This window comes from Rhipicephalus microplus, chromosome 5 (genome assembly GCF_043290135.1).
Source record: "Rhipicephalus microplus isolate Deutch F79 chromosome 5, USDA_Rmic, whole genome shotgun sequence".
NCBI classification, from domain to species: Eukaryota; Metazoa; Arthropoda; class Arachnida; order Ixodida; family Ixodidae; genus Rhipicephalus; species Rhipicephalus microplus.
The window spans coordinates 151,433,535-151,455,125 of NC_134704.1; the positions used below are offsets into that span (position 1 = coordinate 151,433,535).

At 44.0% G+C, this 21,591-nt stretch overlaps 1 protein-coding gene across 3 annotated transcripts in view; it reads right to left on the reverse strand.

Annotated features, from left to right (window-relative positions):
• Nucleotides 1-21,591, reverse strand: part of LOC119173675 (hepatocyte growth factor receptor-like) — a 181,491-nt gene that overhangs the window by 80,200 nt on the left and 79,700 nt on the right. For all 3 annotated transcript variants that reach the window (XM_075896063.1, XM_075896064.1, XM_075896065.1), the window contains exons 6-8: nucleotides 7,576-7,724; nucleotides 4,500-4,638; nucleotides 869-1,005 (exon numbers count right to left, since the gene is read on the reverse strand). In XM_075896063.1, coding sequence (XP_075752178.1) covers nucleotides 869-1,005; nucleotides 4,500-4,638; nucleotides 7,576-7,724 — 425 coding nt within the window. The remainder of the gene's footprint in view (nucleotides 1-868; nucleotides 1,006-4,499; nucleotides 4,639-7,575; nucleotides 7,725-21,591) is intronic.

The following is a 21,591-nucleotide window of genomic DNA, read 5'->3' on the forward strand; positions in this document are numbered from 1 at the left end:
CATGTTCAAAGCAGCCGATTGCTGATAGATGGGCTTTTTACGAGTGATTTGTCGAGATTGATTGATATGTGGGGTTTAACGTCCCAAAACCACCATATGATTATGAGAGACGCCGTAGTGGAGGGCTCCGGAAATTTAGACCACCTGGGGTTCTTTAACGTGCACCCAAATCTGAGCACACGGGCCTACAACATTTCCGCCTCCATCGGAAATGCAGCCGCCGCAGCCGGGATTTGAAGATTTGTCGAGAGAATAGAAAAAAAATAGAAAGCAATTTTCAGCTAATTATGTTAATTTATTGTGAATTCCAGGCCACGTGTTCCGCTATAATATTCAGCTCGCGTGTTGTCGGGAGCCTCTACCACCGATCGGCAGTGTTTTCGGAACATGGCCAAAATGTGTTGCAGGGCCCCTTTAAAGAACAAAAGTGGCATATATGGGTGTCAATGTACATAACCAACCAAAAAAACAATCTTTATTATATGGAATAAAAAGCATAACACTGAAAATATAAAACAAAAACTATGTAACAAGAAATAAACTTTGTATAAAAATCAGACAGAACGAGACATCAAAGAGCGGCTGCAGAAACTTCGTTATCTACTATACACTGTTTGGTAGCAGTTTGTCGATTACATTCTGAAACTGTTTAGGGAAAAAAAGTGCTCTTAGAAAAATTAGTTTTGCAACTGTACTCTCTTACCTCGAGCTCGTGATTTGTTCGTCTCTTAAATGTACAATAGTACTAGTGTCGACATGCCTGGAAGCTATCTTTAGCCTCGCAGAAATTGATAGGACCACAAAAACCAGCCGAGACTATCTATACAATTGCTATCGCAATAATAAGTTCGACATTCTCTTGACTCACCTTCTTATTTCGCATTTTGTTGGGCCGATTGTCACCTTTGTTTTGGATCCAGAGTCAAGGTCCATGCCATGAAGAGTGATTGATGTTCCTCCGGCTATCGGGCCGTGATTCGGGAATAGGCCTCTCAGTGTGGGGTCCTAGCAACCATAAATAAATCATTTTTGTACTCAGTAGTTATCCGAAGAGTGCGTGAAAATTTAGGTTTCATACTAGGCTAAGTAGAACTTGGCAATATGGAACTTTATGGTCTAGTGCCTAGGGTACTCGGCTGCTGACCCGCAGGCCGTGGGATTGAATCCCGGCTGCTGCAGCTGCCTTTCCGATGGAGGCGGAAATGTTGTAGGCCCGTGTGCTCAGATTTGGGTGCACGTTAAAGAACCCCAGGTGGTCGAAATTTCCGGAGCCCTCCACTACGGCGTCTCTCATAATCATATGGTGGTTTTGGGACGTTAAACCCCACATATCAGAGAAAACATCGTGCATACTGTTTAAAAACTACCTTGGGGAGAACCACCTGGGCTAAACATTTGGCTCTGTCAAAAGGCTGTTTCAAAGATTTGTGAGATAATACTTTTCATCGTGCTCTTGTGCGTTACGCTATCTCTAAATTGTGCCATATATACTTCAATCACACAATCACGTACTTATGTGATGATGTCATTTTTTCTTTGTGTACGCCCATTTCGCAGTAAGCGTTATGAGTGACATGAGCGCGGAGTGACACTTTTTGCTATCTTGAAGGCGTTGCTGTCAAGTGCCGGTGACAGTTTTGAAAACCCTGATTGAGATAATAGAAACATAATAAAACTGGTGGGAAGGGCTGAGCCAAGGGCATGGTATTAAAAAGTTGAAATTAAGGCATGTTACATGGCACAACCGTGGTCATATAAATTGTTATAAACAGCAATTACATTCCAGAAAACCTATCGCAATGGGCTTCTTCCAGCCCCTGACACATCAAGTCTAGACAGCGCACTTCTTTCTACATCAATTCGGCAGTGTGCGAAACACCAAGCTCGCCTAAGCAATACCATGAAACGCGAACTCCGGAAATGTTTATAAAAGGAACGAAATCAGTTGAAGGTTCGATATGATAAGTGCACATTCTTCATTTAGGAACATAAAACGTGCTGAAGTACCGCAAGCGTGTTGACGTCCCACTTCCTCGCCGCATGCTCTCTACCGACCCTCGCTCCCGTGGTGCCAGCTGCCGTGTGCGTCGCGGTTCACGCAGTGCTCGTCTAAAGTACATCACAAGGCACGACACGCGTATGGTGGACATGCTCCGACGCTCGCCAAGTCTAATGCACCTTGTCCTTACTCTTCCAGTCTCCTCTACAAACGCGCGTATCTACTTATGCTAACAATCTCTGTTCCTGCTCTTCCGTGGTACAGAGAACTAGGATTGAGATATTGGGCACAGAGTCTTGAACACGCACTGTCACCGTTGTCTCTTTGCCGGGACTGAGGCATTGGTCACAGATGCTAAATTTTCTCAGCAATCGCGAGGCACCTTGCGTAGCTGTGTAAAAATACTTAATTAAACGCACCAGGTGTCGCAACCATCGACATAAATGTAGCGTTTGTGGCGGCGGGTAACGTCAGCAGCTTGAAAACTTTTGAAGCCGCGCAACAAATAATCAAACGATAGAAAAGATGAGACAAACGACGACGCTCACTCGCAACTAAATGTTTATTGGAAGCACAATAAAGAAGTAGCACACTACACACCTCACACCCATGCAGCCACATTACAGCAAAATAAAAGCACAAAAAAGCAGTAAACAAGGATTGCAATTTGAGCAGGAAGGAACCGGAAAACAGAATACTTTCCAAGACAGGGAATAATAAGATACTCTACTATCTAGGAAAATAAACTCCCTATTATGTAGGACAACGGAAGGTACGGTAACACATTGATCAACCCTTTATGTTTTTAGCCTCAATTATTTCTTGTCAGGTTTCATCGCGATTGTTTGACAGCCCCTGCGACAGCCCCATAAAACAATGGTGTGCAATGGCACAGTGCAATGTGTTGGTACACGAGTGAGTGTGCATTCTCTTATAACAAACGCTTGTGTTCCGAATCCCTGATGTCAAGGCGTCTACTCGTTTGGGCTATGTATACTCGACCACATGTGGACGTCGAGTACACAACATCTTTTTTACACTGGACAAAGCGAGTTACTTGTCCGACTCTGCAGTCGTTCTTCGGCGACTCCTGGCAAGTGCTTCATTTGTTTTCGCCCACAATTCATTATTTAAATACCTGTTAGGACTGAACGTCTCAAAATCACCCCATTATTTTGAGAGACGCCGTAGTGGAAGGCTCATTTAATATGTACCTTAATCTAAGGACACGAGCTTCAAGCATATTCGCCTCCGTCAAAAATGCAGCCACCGCAGCCCGGATTTGATCCCAAGACCGGCGAGTCAGCAGCCTAGTACGTGGCAGGCCTTCGCTCAACAATTGCACAAACCTCAATTAACCCAATAGGCACCGAAAACGCCACACTGACTTCAAAATGACTGACCACGTTTTTTAGGTTGTGAGATAGTTTGGTTGTTGAGGGAGGTATTGCTACGAAATTCATCTGCTGCCGCACTGGGTGAAAAAGATACATTGTTTGCGTTCATGTCGACTCGCTTGATCACCGAGTGGACAGTTTTCCGGACGATAGCATTTGGAAACGAGGGATCTTTCAGCCTCGTGACATGTTCAGAGAAGCTAGGGTCCATCTGATCACAGCAAGACTAAAACAGCGCAGAAGTAACGTTGAGGGGGAGGGGGGGGGGTAGTAGGTTGTTTTGATTTACTAAGGTCACATTGTTGTGAGGGCGTACTTGTTTTTTTTTTCTTGTGCCTTTAATAAACATTCAGTTGCGAGACAGCGCTGTAGTTTGTCCCTTCTACTTTTTTTCAATCCGTGTCGTTGTGGCTCTGTTTAAAAAATGTCCTACGGCCACCAACTAGCTCATCTTTCAATCCTTCGTCGGCAGCGTTACCTTTAACGCAGTCGCTGCTGCACAGTGCCCTCTTCCATTTCACCGTAGCTGTGCAAAGGACGCCCGCGCACGTGCTACAATAGCTACTTCAGTGACAGCGTTGGTTCACCCTTTTACGTAACCAGTTGCTCTCAAGTGTGTGCCATTGTAGAGAGAAATAAAAGAGAAACAGTGGGTTGACTAGCGTAGAGCACGTGGTGACGCCGATGTCGCCATGGTCAGTGGTCACAAAAAACACATCTGGGCGCACTAACGCTGACTGGTGAGTGCTCCTGCCAGACGCCGATAGATTGAAATCTGCCCCGAATTTTTTTAGAGCCCTGTACAATTGAGCTGTCTCAAGTAAGGCTATTGAAAAGAGGATTGGGTAATATGGTGATTAGCAAAATTTTGTGAAGAATAGGATGATAGTACAGAATGTTAAAGCAAAATGCAAAATAACAGGCATAAAATGCACGTGTTATCAATAATTATTAAACAAAATATCACGCAAAAACAAAAATGTGTCAACAACAAAAAAGTACTACTGTGTAATCGAAAGGCCTGGAAAGGCGCAGATTTTTTTATATAATACATAAGAGTCACCGAGGTAAATCGGCTGTCTAAGACAGCAGCTAAACCATACCTTGTATTCAAATCCAGCAGTAATGACATGACGATCCAAGACGTCATACTTTCGGAACTCATCAGTGGCTACGTCATTTACCGATATAACGATGTCTACTGTTGAGACATTGTTTCCAGGTGGTGTCCTGCATGTTATACTGAGAGCAGAGAGAAGAAACAAAAGAAAAAGTAAAAAGGCTTATCAAGACGGTAAAAAATCGATGTACCGTGTGGAAACAATGAAACGTACAAGAAGTTCTTTATACGGGCTCCATCTAAATGAAACGACTTTTTACACAATACTTCCGCCAATTGCCTGCCGAAATTTATTTTTGCAACGGTGTAACACATTACCTATCTCGCAATTAACATACGTGTTGACCGTCTTCTATATTTTCTCAGCATCCACTCCTTATTTACACCCCCTAAAAGGGTTTTCATGGTAACAAAATGAAATTAAATAGAAATGAAAAACCAAAGCAAACTTTAAAAATTTGCCAGTGATAAGAGTCCTACCAACATACTGTGTGATTCATGCTCCTAATAACTCAGTAGTCGTACATAGATGGAAGCGAAATGAAAGAACCCCCATGTTCCTAGATTTAAATCGGCGTTAGAGGACACCAGATGGTCATATTCTTCCCCGAGTGTTTTCGCTGGAGCATGCTGCATGAGTATATTGTGATTTCGGTGCGCATAATTCCAGTATTCGTATTGTCTCCTCAATTCGGTGTAGGATGCTGCACAAACGGTGATACGTAGTCATCTTGGGCATGGTCGTTTCTGATATTAAACAGAAAAAGTTGCTTTGCGTAAACCTGAATGGAAATCATCTTAGGAAATTCAAAAGAGTGGCTTGATGGGCGAGCTTGTTCAGCAGGTGGCACTTTGTTTGGTAAGTTTTTTTCTTCGTAATTGTTTTCTGCGCTAAATTCTACTATCATAACCGTTATTTGCTCTCGTTAATCTCTTTCCACGAACAGATATAAAGGTCTGTCAGGGTCTATTTTAGTTCTCAGGACGAGGACAACGCTTCTTTATTGAAATATTTACAAAAAAAAACAAAAGCATGCACATCCACTCCTGTTAGAGCAATTGCTCTGCTAGAAGTAGATGGGGTTCACAAAATAGACACTGGCCAAACAGTTGAATTCTATAGAAATACAAAACGCTGGCAAAACAGCTGAATTCTGCCAAGATACATCGAAATGGGGTTGCGAAGAGCATGACGTTACGCCCTACATAAAGCAATGGTACTTGAGTAAATTGCATGGGTCACGATAACTTTGTTATTAATTTAGCAAACGCCCAACATACTCTTCATTCTAGACACAAACCAGCTTCCTCGTAGCTAAGTCTAGAGTACTTCGTACTGTGTAAAGTACAGTATTATAACTTCTGAAGAAATACGGGTGACTTCATGAATATTGGCGCGTGTTGTTTTTCTAGTGCTGTCAGATAAAAAAATCACCACCCGAGCACTCTGTGCAAGCGGTTAGCCAGCGAAAGCTAAAACTGGCGGTCCCAGGTCCAGCCGTGGGTTCAACCCGACGTGGCACGGAAGCCTTGCACAATATTCGTTACATTTTCATGCTTTTTAATGAAGTTAGACACACATCTGGCTTGGGTTTAGCACAGCGTTAATTTCACATGCCGCACATTGTGCCTCGAATGATCCCGGTTATGGAGGAGTGTAATGAGCACTTAAATGAGTTTCGCAATGCGTTAATCACAGTGGTTTCTCTCGAACCACAGGTGGTCACAGACGTCGCAGTTGATGCTAATGTGCTGCTGGAGAAACTTCCGCCAAAAGCGGGCGTTCGCCTCGACGAACGCGCTTGCGCAATCATCACGTTGACGCCGCAACGACATTGCAAGAGTTTGACATCACAAGCTAACTCGGCCGCGTGGCTTGTCGAATCCGCCCGCCACCGGCGCTTGCATTACCGTTTGCGGTTTAGTGCGTCTGAGAAGGCTGCCGGATCATTGGTACGCAGTTTCTGCCGGCACTCGGCCTCTCGGGCCTGTTTTTGTGCCTGGACAGCACCATCAGCTCGGGGAAGGCGACCTGTCGCATGCTTCCACATTCGGCGCACTTCTAGAGTTGTCCGTGGCATGCTCATGTGGAAGGTTTCAGGGGAAACTGGCGCGCGCTCGGTGCCGCAACTGAGACGGGATGGACGACGTCACTCACAACGCAGCCAATGGCGTGCATGCTTGTGTACGACGATACGAACGCCATCACTGATAACAGTCAACGGAGAACGCTGGTGGCACCGCTGCCGGGCCGATTTTCGTTTCGCTTATAGCTATATGTCATATTTGCAAAATCTCAATAAAATAAACCCAGTGCTACTTTCACGGGCTTTCGTGAGGTAAGTAAAAAAAGAAAAAAAATTACAGTAACCGTGGAAAGCTTCGGAACAGTGAAGCTGATTGATCTTACAGACTATACGTGGCCTTCCTGCTAATCTTTTCTGAGCTTAAACAAAGTACAAGTGAACGAAAGCTTGTCACTGGCCATGCAAGAATGTCCGAATTCGAGCACCAGGATTGACGTGCAACGCTGGTTGTGGCACTTTCGACAGGCCTGTCGTCACTCGTACTTGGCTTGCGCGGCGGGCAAACCGTGGTGGCTGCGCGGACCCTTTCAGTAGGTGAGCCCGCCTGGTAAGCAACGGCGGAGGGGGGGGGGGGGGGGGGTTCGCAGACACCTGCACTTTTACCTCGAGCTCTAAGATATTCGCTCTTAGCAAACAAATAATTATAAGGAACGTCGTAGCTGAGCTCTAGAGTAACTTAGAACACGTGATAGTTTTGACGGGACGTAAGCTTAAGCAAATTAGCGTTCTTGCATTTCGCTTCATTTGAAGTTGAGCAACTATGCCGGGGAATATAGCTCGCCCCCTCATGCACAGCAGCGTTACGCCATAGCCCCATCATCGTGAGTATCGAAGTTCCATACTGGGGCAATATCTTCACCATAAATAAAATGATAATCAAGTCACACGTCACGAGATCGTGGACGTGAATTAACGAATCTCCTTTCGTCGAACTGCACTTTTTCTTAACAAACGCCGATTAGGTAGACTCACCGATTCTCCGACCACGCAATATAATCGCAAAGCTGACCGCCAACAGTGACATTCATACTTTTATCTGGATTATAGCTAATGGAAGCGAAGTTCTTGCCGCGAATCTTCAGGATGGTGCCTCCGGCTGTTGGACCTTTCTTCGGTTGCACCTGCGTTTTAAAGAGATAAGGTATGTAAAACACATCGTTGTCACCGATAAGACGAGGTCGCAAGCCCAAAAGCTGGACACCTCTTGCGGATGTCGATATCAGGCTAACCACATGTGACAGAAACATAATTTCTGTGGTAGAGTTCATGCGCGTGTTGGGCACAGTTGTTGAATCCAATAGACCCAATAGGCTTGCGTTAGACGGGAACAATTACCGAGAAGACAAAAATAGCAAATAGATTCATCAGTAAGGCGTCTTTTGAAGAGAAGGCTTTTTAAATAAAGCAACTTTTTTATTGTTACCCAAGCCTTCCTCATGAGCCAAATAGTCTACTTGGTGGCCATGTATAAATTGCCAGAACTTCGAGAAAACAAGTCTGAACACCCTACATCACTAAAGTATCAAATAGTGCTTGGTATTTTCATCACTGCTAGCACAGCCCACCTATATCAATTAGGCATGTGCAATGCGCTGGACAAAGCTGTCAAAACGGAGGAATCGGGCCAGCTTGTTCGACCATGGTGCTTTTTGGTAGGAGTAAGAATCTTTGTTCGTTAACTGTTTTTGCTGTTTTGTTCATGCATTATATAAGGCATGCGTTCAACCACTGTAACCGCTCAGTGAGTGAGGTGGTTAGGTTCCCCTCAAGCTGCTCAGAGCGGCTTTTTTGCCTGGTCTCCTCGCAGGTTTGTTGCGAAATTAGCTCAATTCAATAAAATCTCAGCCTTTCTAAGTCCTAGTCGCGCGTTAGTAAAGGTGAGAAGCAGTTACAAAGGAGCAAAGGAAATACATTTTTGTTGTGCTGATCCCTCACAATATGCACCCGCCACACAATAAGAGAACACGTTGAGCAAGGGCATTGTGATCCCGAAAAAGATCACGGATGATCCCCATTCAATTTTCTACGTAGATGCGACGAAATTTAGATATTCGTTTCACTTTGCCGTTGTGGCTAATTGCTATAGAGATCACATAATCTTGTCGCGATATATCACCGTGGCCAGCTATTTTAATGCGGAGCAGGTTGCTACTGCTTTGACACTCTTTCATGACAGCAGGACGCAAATCCACACGGACTCTAGATCGAAGGTCAGGGCCTTTGCCTCGGGCTCCATAGTGAATGAGGCACATAACGTTCTTAAGAAAAGGGTATAAACTCTCTATGCGACCACCTAGTTTTCATATACTTAGGCCAAAATCTGGACTCAGTCACCAACTTCAACGACACCGTCCACTCCAAGGTGCGCGTACTTTCCACGTGAAAGGAGAATTGTTGTCACCGTTCGAGTCCAAGAGTTCCGAGACACTTAAGTTTTAACAAATTATTGACACGCTTGCATTTGAAAAAGGGAATATTTTCCACGGCACACAAACAGCTCACGAGCTATGCAGCTATGACCCTTAGTACGTTCCAAACTAATTCATATCCTAATTTTGCTTTCATACAGTGCCTATTCCCAAGCGACTTTAGCTCACGTTGTCCTCGTGGGCGGAGGAGGGTGCAATATGGAGCACACACTCGGCCGGTGTCCCCGTTACGTGCTGGCAAGGACCGCACACAACAAAAATTTGGCAGACTCCACGTACCTTGGGAATCAGTGTTATACGAAGCACGCGCATGCAAGGCGAGTGAGTTTTATTTTTACAGCGAAAGCTGCTATGGGATCACAACTCGGGTCTTTCGCAGCACCGTAGTTGTCCGCCGCCGGTGTCCGTAACTACTGTCGCATGAAATAAAAAAAGAACCTAGTAACAATGACACATTGGGCGCGAACACAGGTCCACTGGTTGCCAGCCGAGTATTCTACCACTGAGCCATGCCGCTGCTTGGGACTTGTTGGCAAACTAGCCTTATAGGCAGGCTTGACGTCGGGAAAGCAATCGCGTTTATACGACTTGTGAAGCGCTTTAAAAGAGCGAAAGAACGACCAAGTCGTCGCACAATGCAAATAGCGTAACGAGTGGGTCGTCCGGTGCCCCAACCCATTACAAACGTTTGTTGTTCCATTATTAACTGTGGTGCTTACCCACTTCAGGCATAACTTCTCATCGTCGTCAGCCACTGCATGAACAATTGCCACAAAATTCCTTGCAAGTGTTCAGCGGACACCACGCTTCTCAGAAGAATGACGAAAAACTTCATAACGAATGTCATCCTACTACCCAAAAATTTTTATGAATAATGCTATAATGGGTACCAAGCAAATGTGCTTGCAGCATTTATATACCCAGTGAGTGTTTAGAAGAGGTTCTGAAAGGCCGCTCTTCTAGCTTTCGCTGCGACTGTGCTGCGCCTTCCGCGCAGGCCTGGCGTTTTTTTTTTTTTTTTTTTTGAGCGAGGCGTTATAAAGCGGCGCTCAATATTGGTTCAAATACACACAAACATACGTTGAACACCCGTGTATATGCTTTGTATTACAAAATGTTTGCAGTTGCATATTAATGCACACAGCAAGATGAATAATAGCAATACGAGAAGCGGTAAGCTGATGTGAAGCACTGGTGTTTCCACTGAGGCTCACAGGGATTGTAGCCCTCAACACTGATACGCAAGTCAGTCTCAGCAAATTGCGCCTAAGTATAATTGACTTTAAGCCGACATGACGGCTGTATCATAGGAGTACATATACATTTATAAAATTTGATATCCAGTACTGCAACCAGAATTGTCATTTTACGACGTTATGGTCTATTTGCAAAGTATTTCTGAGACCTGGTGTGTCTATGTGGTAGAATACTTTAGTGCCACGCAGAAAGCTAGGTTTCGATTCATGCTGGTACACTTACATCCATTCTTTGCATTCTTCTGGTTAACACTGCTGATGTCAGCTTTTTCTTACCGCTCAAGCGTAAAAATTACCGACATGTGTTGTCGTCGTTCTGGAGTAGATATCAAATGTTCATCACCTGTGGCTTATACCCGCATAATAGTGGCACATACCCGGCCCGGGGTATGTGCTACTCTATTTCGGAAAGTGTTTGCTGACGTACGCGACGAGATTGTGGCATTGTTCATGTCATGACCAGCACGTCGTATTCTTCAAACCATCGTATTCTCCCATTTGGTGTACCAGTTAAGGGGGTGATCATGAGAGCAACCAGACGTTAGTGGCTGGCTGGATGGATAGATAAATGGATGGACGGACCGACGACAAAAGTCCTTGCAGTACGCAACGAAATGCTTCGCACTAAAGAAAATTGGCAGATCCCACGGAAAGTGGGAATAGATTATATGCAAAACACGAATGAGGAAGGTTCATATGTCACTTTAAAATTAGCACAGCTTTCTTAGGCGGATATAAATTATGCCGTACATGACTTCAATGTCGTGTTTATCATGCTTTGGACATGTCATTTCTTCATCATCATGCTATTCCCGTCACCTGATACCAAATTAGGTGTATGGGGAGCTAGCGAAACGGCCGAGAGCATGTTATTAGCGTAGCATATAGTCAAGTTTACATGACACGCATGCCGGGATTATCATGTTTGGACGTGTAATTTGCCTTCGTCGTCTAATTACATCACGTAGTACCAACCTTGGTATGTGTTGAGCTAGCAAAACGGCCGTGAGTGCACTATCAGCGAAGCATGTTGTCATGCTTTACATGACATGCATCTCATAATTATCAATTTGTACGTGTAATTTAAATTCGTCGCCCATTCACGTCACGTAATACCAAATTTGCTATGTGTGAAACTTGTGGAACGGCCATGAGCACGCTATGAGCGCAGCATGTTGTAAAATTTTACACGACACGCATATTATGATTATCATGTTTGGACGTGTCACTCGCCTTCGTCTTCTATTCACATCACGTCATACCAAATTCAGTACATGTGAATATAGCGAAACAGCTGCGAGCGCATCATGAGTGTGGTATGTTTTCATGTTCTTACATGACACGCATGTCATAATTATTATGTTTGGACGCGTCATTTACCTTTGTCGTCCGTTTGCGTCATGCAATACCAAATTTGGTATATGTGGAGCTAGCGAAGCGGCCCCGAGTGCATCATGAGTGTGCATGTAGTCATGTTGTTACATGAAATGCATCACATGATTTTAATGCTTGCACCAGTCACATACCTTCGTCGTCCATTCACGTCTCGTAATACCAAATTTGATTTATGCGAAGCTAGCGAAACGGCCGCAAGTGCATCATGAAGGGCCCAATATACTCCTACGTAACGTTGACGCACGCGCACGATGGGTGCAGCAACGCTACGCTAGCAAAACGCGAGTACTCTATGGTCTGAAGCCAGGCGCGACCGGCGCGACCAGGGTCCGTCGGCGCGGCCTGGCGGCAACCGGCGCGAAATGTGACATGCTGCGATTCGCACCGACCGCGTTAACCAGACAGGACCGCGTCTGCTTCTCTTCGTGACGGAGGGACGCCGGGTGCGCTCAAACGCTCATGCGTCAAAGCAACGCAGCACGGCGCGGGCCTGCGAGTATATGACAGGCAGATCGGTGCCTAGCGTGGCATCGGCGGCGTGACACGACAAAACGAAAGCCGTCGCACACGCGCGCCGGGTCACGTTGAAGTGTATTGGCGCCTTGAGTTTGGCATGTAGTCATGTTCTTACATAACCCGCATCTTATGATTATCATGTTTGCACCAGTCACATACCTTCGTCATCCATTCACGTGATGTAATACCAAGTTTGGCATATATGAAGCGAGCGAAACGGTTGCGAGAGCATCATGAGTGTAGCATGTAGTCAAGTTACATCACATGCATGTCATAATTGTTATGTTAGGGACTGTCGCTTGTGTTCACCATGCAGTCATGTATTACCACACCAGTTTTGCAACATGTCATGTGAACGAAACCACCGTAAAATAGCAAGAATATGAAATTTAATTTTTGACATTCATGTCAAGATTTTCATGCTATGACTAGCCACTTATGCTCGTCATACAGTTATACTATGTCATACCAATTTTCGTAACGTTATCATTACCGTAACAGCCAGGAGAGCTAAAAGTCGTTGGCATATGAATATATAGATACGCTCACAGTTGCCAAATTTCGATAAGAAATGCTTCGCATTTAAAAAAAGAGCTTGGCCCTCTAAAGCTCGGAGTATTAAAAGTTGAGCTGTCCTGGGAGCGTGCGATGCGATACCTAGGTTAAGTCGAACTGTTCCCACATGGGGGCGCCACATGGTGTCGTCCTAAAATATGGCATGTCTTAGGAGGCTTTAAGTAGAGTTCTTCGTAACGCACCATATTCGAAATGAACGAACAGACATATGAAAGCCGCATGCAAGTTCTTGTAAAGATGGTTTCACTGCAGTAAAAAAATGTTTTGTTGTGTAAACATTTTTCCAAAAAACCCTCGCACTGCCGCGAAGACCAACTTCAAGGTTGAATGAATATAATACCTTCAAATGAAGTGATCGTCCTGTTTCAAGTTTAAAAGCTTGTGATACCTGAATATATGCTCTAAATATGGTAAATACTAAAATTACTCTTTAAATTGGACAAAATACCTAATAACAAAGTATTAATAGGTTGGCTCTCTTTTTATTTAACTGAACGTGAACAATTGGTGTCTTTTCGCGAATCTTACTCAAAATATGTATTGGTTGATTCAAGCGTTTTCAGACTCAGTTTTTGGTCCTCTACTGTTTTTATTGCTTCTTATTGATATTGTATAACACTATTGTATTGCAGAACACATTCCTGTTAAAGTGAAAGTTTACACCGTTGACTGTGTTCGGTACTCAGAGGCTGACAGCACATCCGACCAGCCTTTGTTAAATTAAGGTTTTGAAATAATGTCCTCCTGGTGCGAGAAACGCCAAATGCTGATTAACTTTGACAAAAGTGTCTTTATGCGAATTACTCATAAGAAAACCTTTTACTTTTCAGGTACGATGCTAACAATATTTTTTTTATCTGAAGTCATTAGTTATAAGTTGTGGCGTTCCTACTAAGAACTAACACATTGCACAGAGCTAATCTATGATAGACGGGTGTCATCCGCCATTTTATTCTAACTTCTTCCTTTCGTCCCCTTTCATTTGACTTTATCCTCTTTCGTGCATTTATTGCGGAACATTTCTCTTCCCGCCTTTTTTGATTATACCTCTTGGTGTAATACTTGATGACGTTGCCAATGGAAGCACGTTCTCTTTGACCCGTGGCTGCAGTGTACCAGACGACCTTTAGAATCCCGTGCTGAGATGCGGTCTTGATAACTTGGAACGGCCCGTAATATTTGGCATTCGAAGGAGTAACTCCTTTCAATACAAGGATCTAATCTCCTGGCTGAATGGGTGGTTTGTCACTGTTGTGCCTTTTATCAAAATTTCCCTTCATCTGCCGCTTGTATATTTCTTGACCTTTGGCGCTTTTCTCGACTTCCGTAAGTTGAGGTTTTTCTAGGAGGCCCAGATCACGATCTGCCGGTTGTATGGGTGCTATTTCGGTTGTAGCAAAATGAGGACTGCAGCCTAGACCCGCGGTGAACAATCGGTTGTGGTGCTTTACAGCGGCCTCAAGGCCGCACTTCCACCCTCCGATAAGGTCCGGATACATCTTCAAAAACTGTTTTATGTCTCGTATGGCCCGTTCTGCTAATCCGTTCGCTGCAGGGTGAAACGAAGAGGAATATTTGATAGCGATTTCTTGGTCGTTAGCCCATCTTGCTAGCTTCGTATTACGTAAAGCAGGACTGTTATCGCACACCAGGTTTTTGGTATGCTTAAAACACGCATCGTTTAGTAGATTGATGTCACTATTCGCATCTTGTTTTTTTTTGCTTTGGCCACAATAGTTCTGGTGAATTCATCAATGGAAAGCAGAAAAGCTTGCGTTCGTCACTCTTCTTTTGAAGCTTTGCGAAGTGTAGATGAACCACTTACAAGGGTTACAAGATGTTTTACAACTGTGGTCTCTATTTAAAGCAAAAGTCATAAAACTAACGGAAAAGTATGTGCCAAGTACAAACGCGGTTAAACGCAAAAAGTGCAAGAAGCCATGTGTGACACCAGTGATATTTAGATTAATAAGGAAAAGACGACGAGTATAGAAGACAATTAAAAGAACCTATAGTAGTTATCAGTACACCAAGTTAGTCGAGATAACTCATGAATATAAATCTAAAGTTCGTAGTGCAAAGGATCAATACTTCAATCGACTAAACGAAAGTATAAAAACGAACCCAAAGCATTTTTGGAGATACGTAAGAAATGGTGGAGCTGATTCCACCGGAGTAAACGAAATTTTCCAGAATGGTCAGATCTTGTCCAGCGACATTGATAAAGCGTCCTGTCTTAATAATTTCTTTTACTCCGTATTTTTACCTCAAACGGATTTTGCGAAATTATCTATGCTGGCAGAGCCACCTCTGGGAACTAAGCCATTAATGCCACCGGTTGAACTCTGTGTGAGTGGTATCGAATCCCTTTTAAAAATATAGACGAAACCAAGGCCCCTGGTCCAGATGGTATTTCCCCACGCGTGTTGAAGCGTTGTGCCTGGCCAATAGCATTTTATCTTTACCTAATATACAAAAAATCTCTCTTTACTGGGGTTCTGCCTGAGGACTGGAAAATGGCTTTCGTGGTTCCCATTCACAAGGGTGGTTCCAAAAAAGAGGCCAACAATTATAGACATACTTCATTAACATCTATTCCTTGCAAAATACTAGAGCACATTTTCTATAAAGACATAAGGAAACACTTAGTTCAACATAAATTATTAGTTGATGATCAACATGGTTTCCACAGGGGCCTGTCTTGCACAACACAGCTGATTGAGTTCTACCATGATTTAGTGTCCGAGGTTGACGACAACGGTCAAACAGACTGTGTTTTCTTAGATTTCAGAAATGCGTTTGACACCGTGTGCCATCCCTTGCTTCTTCGCAAACTCAAAAGGGCAAATATTGATAAGAGAGTACTGAATTGGATAGCCTGTTATCTATCACAGCGTCGACAATGTGTCATTCTCAATGGTACTACTTCTACGGTGGAAGTAACATCGGGTGTCCCTCAAGGGTCCGTTTCAGGGCCGCTGCTGTTTTTAGTTTACATTAATGATATTCCTGATGGCATTACTTCTCGAATACGTTTATTCGCTGGCGACTTGGTTGTGTACAGAAAAATAAAAAATGAACAGGATCGCATTGAACTGCAGGCTGACCTTACCCGAATTGTGCAATGGTGTGATAAGGGGAAAACGCGACTTAATGCGAAAAAATGTGTGCACGTGTCTTTTACTAAAAAAAGAGAAAGGATGAAGCACGTTACTTTTTGAACGGTGACGTCATTGATCATCAATCAACGTATAAATACTTGGGTGTAACACTTACGAGCGACTGTTCATGGAATGCGCATGTGCATGCTGTAGTTGCGAAAGCTGCCAGAGCCCTAAATTTCATTCAACGAAATCTGAGATCCTCCCCTGCGGTCCTAAAAAGTACTGCGTATATTTCATTTGTGTGCCCGATTTTGGAATATGCATGTTGTGTGTGGGATCCACGCCAAAAATCCTTGATTGATCTGATCGAGAAACTACAGAACAGCACGGAAAGGTTCGTTCTCAGTCGGTATAAGCGAGGTGACAGCTGTACTGAAATTAAAAACGAGCAGGGATGGGAAGCGCTCTCCTCTCGCAAAAGAAAAATTCATAGAAGCAAATTGCGTTTGAAATTGTTATTTCAGATATACCATAAGAAGACTGGCATCAATAAAGACACTTACCTTGAACCACCGCATTATCTGTCTTGAAGGTCTGATCATGACCTTAAGATTCAAGAATACCGGACTGGAACGAACCATTATGCTACTTTTTTTGTTCATACTGTAAAAGAGTGGAATCAATTGTCTTGTGACCAAGTTTTTTTTTTCAAAGCTGTTACCCCCCCCCCCCCCGCCTACACGCCTTTGGGCAAAGCAGGGTATTTCTGAATAAAAAATAAAGAATAAAGGGTACCTTTGAATCTTCGGGGTTCGTCATGACATCTGTCGACTGCTTGTACTTCACTTTGTTTATCTGGCAAAAATGGCAGGTCAGGATATAATTACTGACGTCGTTATCATACCTGGCCACTTGAAGCTCACGGGCAATTTCTAGTATGTGCGCCAAAAGCCATCGTGTCCGCCCGATTCAGAGGTGTCGTGGTAGAGTTGAAGAATCTTTTGAACCAGGGTGGTGGGACATGATACTTTCCATCAATAAACTGTAGATCTTCTGTACCTTCCCATAGCTTAATATGATCGATCATTTCTGGATTTTCGCTCCATGGTCTCATGAACAAGCAATCTAGACAGTGCATCAGCATCGGTGAGAAGTAGGCCAGAATGGTGGGAAATGGTGAAATCAAATTGCTGGACATAGTGGACCCATCTCGCAATGCATCCTCTTAATTGTGCCGTGTTAAAAAGTTGCGTCAATGCCTGATGGTCCATGAATAGCTTGAACCTAGCTCTTCAAGGTAAGTTCTGAAATACTGAACTGCTTTCAAGACTGCCACTGCTTCATTTCCTGTAGTAGAAGAATTAATTTCAGCTGGCTTCAGAGTGTAGCTGTAATATCCCACTTTTTAATGTTTCGTTGGATCGGCCTGTTTTGAGGGTTTCTGATACAAAACTGCACCGGTGGCGCAGTGTGATGTGTCCGTATTCAGTACAAAAGGCAAAGAAAAGTCCGGCATTTGCACGATGGGTTCAGATTATATTAGCTTTACAAGCTCAGAATAAACAACTTCGCACTCCTCATCCCATCGGAAAGGTACGTCTTTTTGTGTTAAGCATGTAAGGCATCCTGTATTCAGTGCGCAGTCCTCGATAAAGGCTCTGAAGTGTCCTGCCAGGCCAAGGAAAACACGAAGAGAGTGCACATCATAAGGTTTTGCCAGCTGAGAAATTCGTTCTACTGATTCCCGCTTTGTGCTTTTAGTACGTCCGTTGAACACCCTTCCGAGAAATACAACTTTGTCTTCAAAGAAATGACTTTTCTAGAAATCGACTTCAGTTGCGAAAGGCTAAAAGTATGAAGAACCTTTGAAAGATGATCCCGGTGTTCCTTTTTTGTTTTTTAATATACGAATAAACCCAAATAAAGTTTCAGAATATCAATCATAATTTTCTGAAATCATGGCGAAGAAGTTTTTCAACTAATTGGTAAGTGGTTGTATTCAAATAAGTCAAAAGGGGTTATAAATGTGGTGTACTTTTTCGTTTCTTCAGTGAGCGGGATTCGACAATACCCCTTGCAAAGGTATATTCTTGAAAAACAATGACAACCACCAGTCTCGTCAATAATATCGTTGATTCTCGGCGTTGGATATGGTATCAACTCTGGCGATTAAGTGCCCAGTAATCTGTACAAAGTCTTAATGCTCCGTCTTTTTTTGGGGCAATAGTAAATGGACAAGGAAATTGAGAAACAGAAGGGCGGATAATACCGGCATCCAACATTTCTTGCAGCTCCTCTTTCAGCCACACCTTTTTATCTCTGGACAGTCTATAAGGGACTCTGCGGACAACGTTTTTGTCACTAAGTTCGAAAGGAACGACATGAGTTTTCATTGCCGGAGAGTAGCTGCCTATGCATGTAAGTTCTGCGTACTTCAATTTAATGTCCTTCGGGCCGAAAATAATCCTTGTTTTGTCAGAGCCTCAGGGAGACGCCTGATGGAGTCTCGACCGACGTTGTCCTCGACCATTAGTTTGTCATCCCAATTGATAATATTACGAAGCCTTTTCATGTCTGGGCGCGACAAAATATCCTAGCTGACGTCAGGAGTGGCCAATATGTTACTCGTAATTGTTTGACCTTGAAATTCAATGTTTAGGGTATTCTGTTCACTATGCGTGCTCACTGACCCATCAAAGGCTTGCACGCGCAACGCTCTACCAGCGTGCAAGCGACCACCATCCACTCGACCCTTATTCATGATAGAGACAGAAGCCCCGCTGTCAACAAGGGCCTCCATTTCAGTGTGGTATACTTTATTAGAGGCATAAAGTAAGGTGAATTATAGCAAGTAAACTGTTTCGGTGCAGGTTTCTGCTTGGGGCTTGTCATCACACATGATTAGCTCACGTGGAAGCTCTGCATCATGTACCGTTGAAAATTGCCCCTCTTCATCAGGCGTTTGTTCCCCACTTGGCTGTTCTCGCGAAAGGATGACGTCACTAATGTCTGCATGCATTGCAGAAGATCCTCAAACGTTCTTGGATCACTGATTCGTATTTTTTGGTGGATGCTAACGGGAAATAAATACTTAGGGCCTTACATCTCAAATGATCTCTGCGGGAACAAACACAGATCACACTCAACAAATGCAACTTACAAACTTTTTCTGCGTCGTGCTTTCAAGTTCTCCTCACTTTGTGTCCGTCTTTTAGCGTGCAAATCAATTGTCTTGCCAATAATAGATTACGCCTTTATAATAAGGGACCCTTTCCCGAACACTAACATTAAAAAGTTAAAAAAGAATGCAAGAATGAGCGGTGTGTTTTGTTTATAATAATTTTTCAAAAGACGTCTGTTAAAAACCTTTTAAATAGAGGCCAACTTTCACCGTTATTATTAAGTTACCGCAATGCAAGACTGATATTTTTACATTAACTAATTGAGGACCAACATTAAGTAAATATAGCAGACAGTTTTTCTTTTCCTTCAGCTACTCTACTAGGCAAAGATTCGACCTATCCCCCCATTTTTTTCACGAAATAATTGTTTTAAGTATTCATTCTTTCCTCGCACCATAGTCGAGCGGAATAAATTAAATCACAATTTACTTTCAGCCCCCTCTTTCACATCGTTATCAGCATGGTTGAACGGTATACTTTTAAAAAAAATGGCACCACATTCTTTCTTACGTGCTTGCACACTTGCATTCTTTAAACCAATAATTGTATCTTTTTTGCATTTAGTTTTGTATCTGCGATACAAAATGTGCATGTAATTTTGTTTTAGTCCATGTACTTGCCATTGTTTTCATCAACACTAAGTTTGTGTACCACCCCGCTAAAACTGCCCAAATGGTGATTGCAGTAACTGTAAATAAAATAAATAAATAAGCGTATTTTACAGGCTGTCACTTTCACTCTACGAAATTGAACATGAGTTCCACTTCCACAGAATATGTGGAAGTTTATGTTCCAATAATAGAGTATTGTGCGGGTTAGTTGGTGTCATGACAAATTCGCTTATTTTTTTATTATACGTGCTGTGTATAGTTTGAATTAGATTCGAAATTATTCGATCGAATCACTAATCGTTTCAAGTTTGCTTCGAACCTGAAAGTTATATTGGACACACCAACTGAATGGTTATCGATAACTATATGTTCACTCTCTCATAGATGAATAATATATTTTAGGTAGTTATATTCGAAAACGGTGTCCTGACAGATAGGCGTTGCTATAACACGTTGAAAGCTTTGCGTCGCCGAGCTGTCGCTGGGATCTGGTTGGCATTGGATCGCAGCAGTGATGCCGGCGGCTGACAACCCCCTTTGTCTTTTTGTTCAGCTGGCTGCAATCCTTAGAACGTGCCCTGCTGCCTGCGCGGATCGACTGCGACTGCCTCCTGAGATCGACGCATGTCCCTTGTTTGACTCATCACCTTGCGTCGACCATGCTTGGCCGCCTTACGCAACATTGAAACCCTACTACGCAGAAGAAGCCAGTGTGACATCGTCGTCAAGGCAGATGGACCATATAACCGGCTGGCGGAACCCCTCGCCCTTCAGTTGGCATTGGATCGCAGCAGTGATGCCGGCGGCTGACAACCCCCTTTGTCTTTTTGTTCAGTGTCACAGAACGAGCGCTAAAAATGAGCGCGCCGCCAAATTCTTGCGACAGCGGGCGGGAGAAACACCGCGAGGTCAAAAGAAAAAAAAAAGAAAACAAGCATCCAGGGCTCCCCGGGCGCGCGACGCCTCTCCTCTCGTAAGCGGCGAAGCGATGAACGTCCTCACCCCACAGCGGCGGCCGGGCAAGCGCTCGATTTTTGCAGAACGAAAGGGGCGTGGTCATACCGAGTTGAATCATCCTCCGGGGAGGGCACTCGAACCGTCTCGCACCTCTCCCCAGCTTTCGCTGCGTATCGCGCCGACGAAATGAGGAGAACCGTCTAGAATGTCGCGCGCAAGGTATTTAACCGAGCAGCCGAGATGAGAGATCAGGAGGAGACGGAAGTGAGCGCCAGAGCGCGTAGGGATTCCGCCGTGTAGTCGGCGAAGGTTTTGGTCCGAAGGGACGAAGCCGGAGATGAAGAGGATTTCCACCTGAGGGGTGACGACTCGAGCTACCGGCCAGAGTGTGTGTTTACCGCTATCGAGCGAAGACGCGGGGCAACAGCTGCGTGTGTGAAGCCGACGTGTTCCGGCGAAGAAGTTGAAGTCGGAAGAGTGGCCAATTGAAGACGGGAGGTTTCCTGGAAGAGAAACTTCGAGAGCTGCGGAACGACAACAACGCTGGACTTTGAGTGAGTGATTCTCGGAAGAGTATCATCTAGACTTTGGTTCCAAGAACTTTGGACTGAATAGGTTTTCTACCTCTCTAGTCTTCAAGTGTCTTGGTTGTTCAATGCATGCGACTGCATTGTAGTGCGTATTGTTGTCCGTGTCCGTTGTTTCAAGTGTGGCTGATTGTATTGTGTAGTACGCTGATTGATTGGTTTGATTGGTGACATATTGTATGCAACTATTGTGGAGTGTGCATTTTTGTGTATTATTTTCGCTCTGCCATTTTTGAGAATATAACATTTGTTTTGTTTATCAACTCTCGGCTCTGACTTGTTCTTTGGGCCACAACCGGCGTCCGCTGGCGCGCCAAAAAGGACCACTTCTAAATTGTCCACGCTTTCGTGGTGCGGTTCGGAGGGCCAATACTT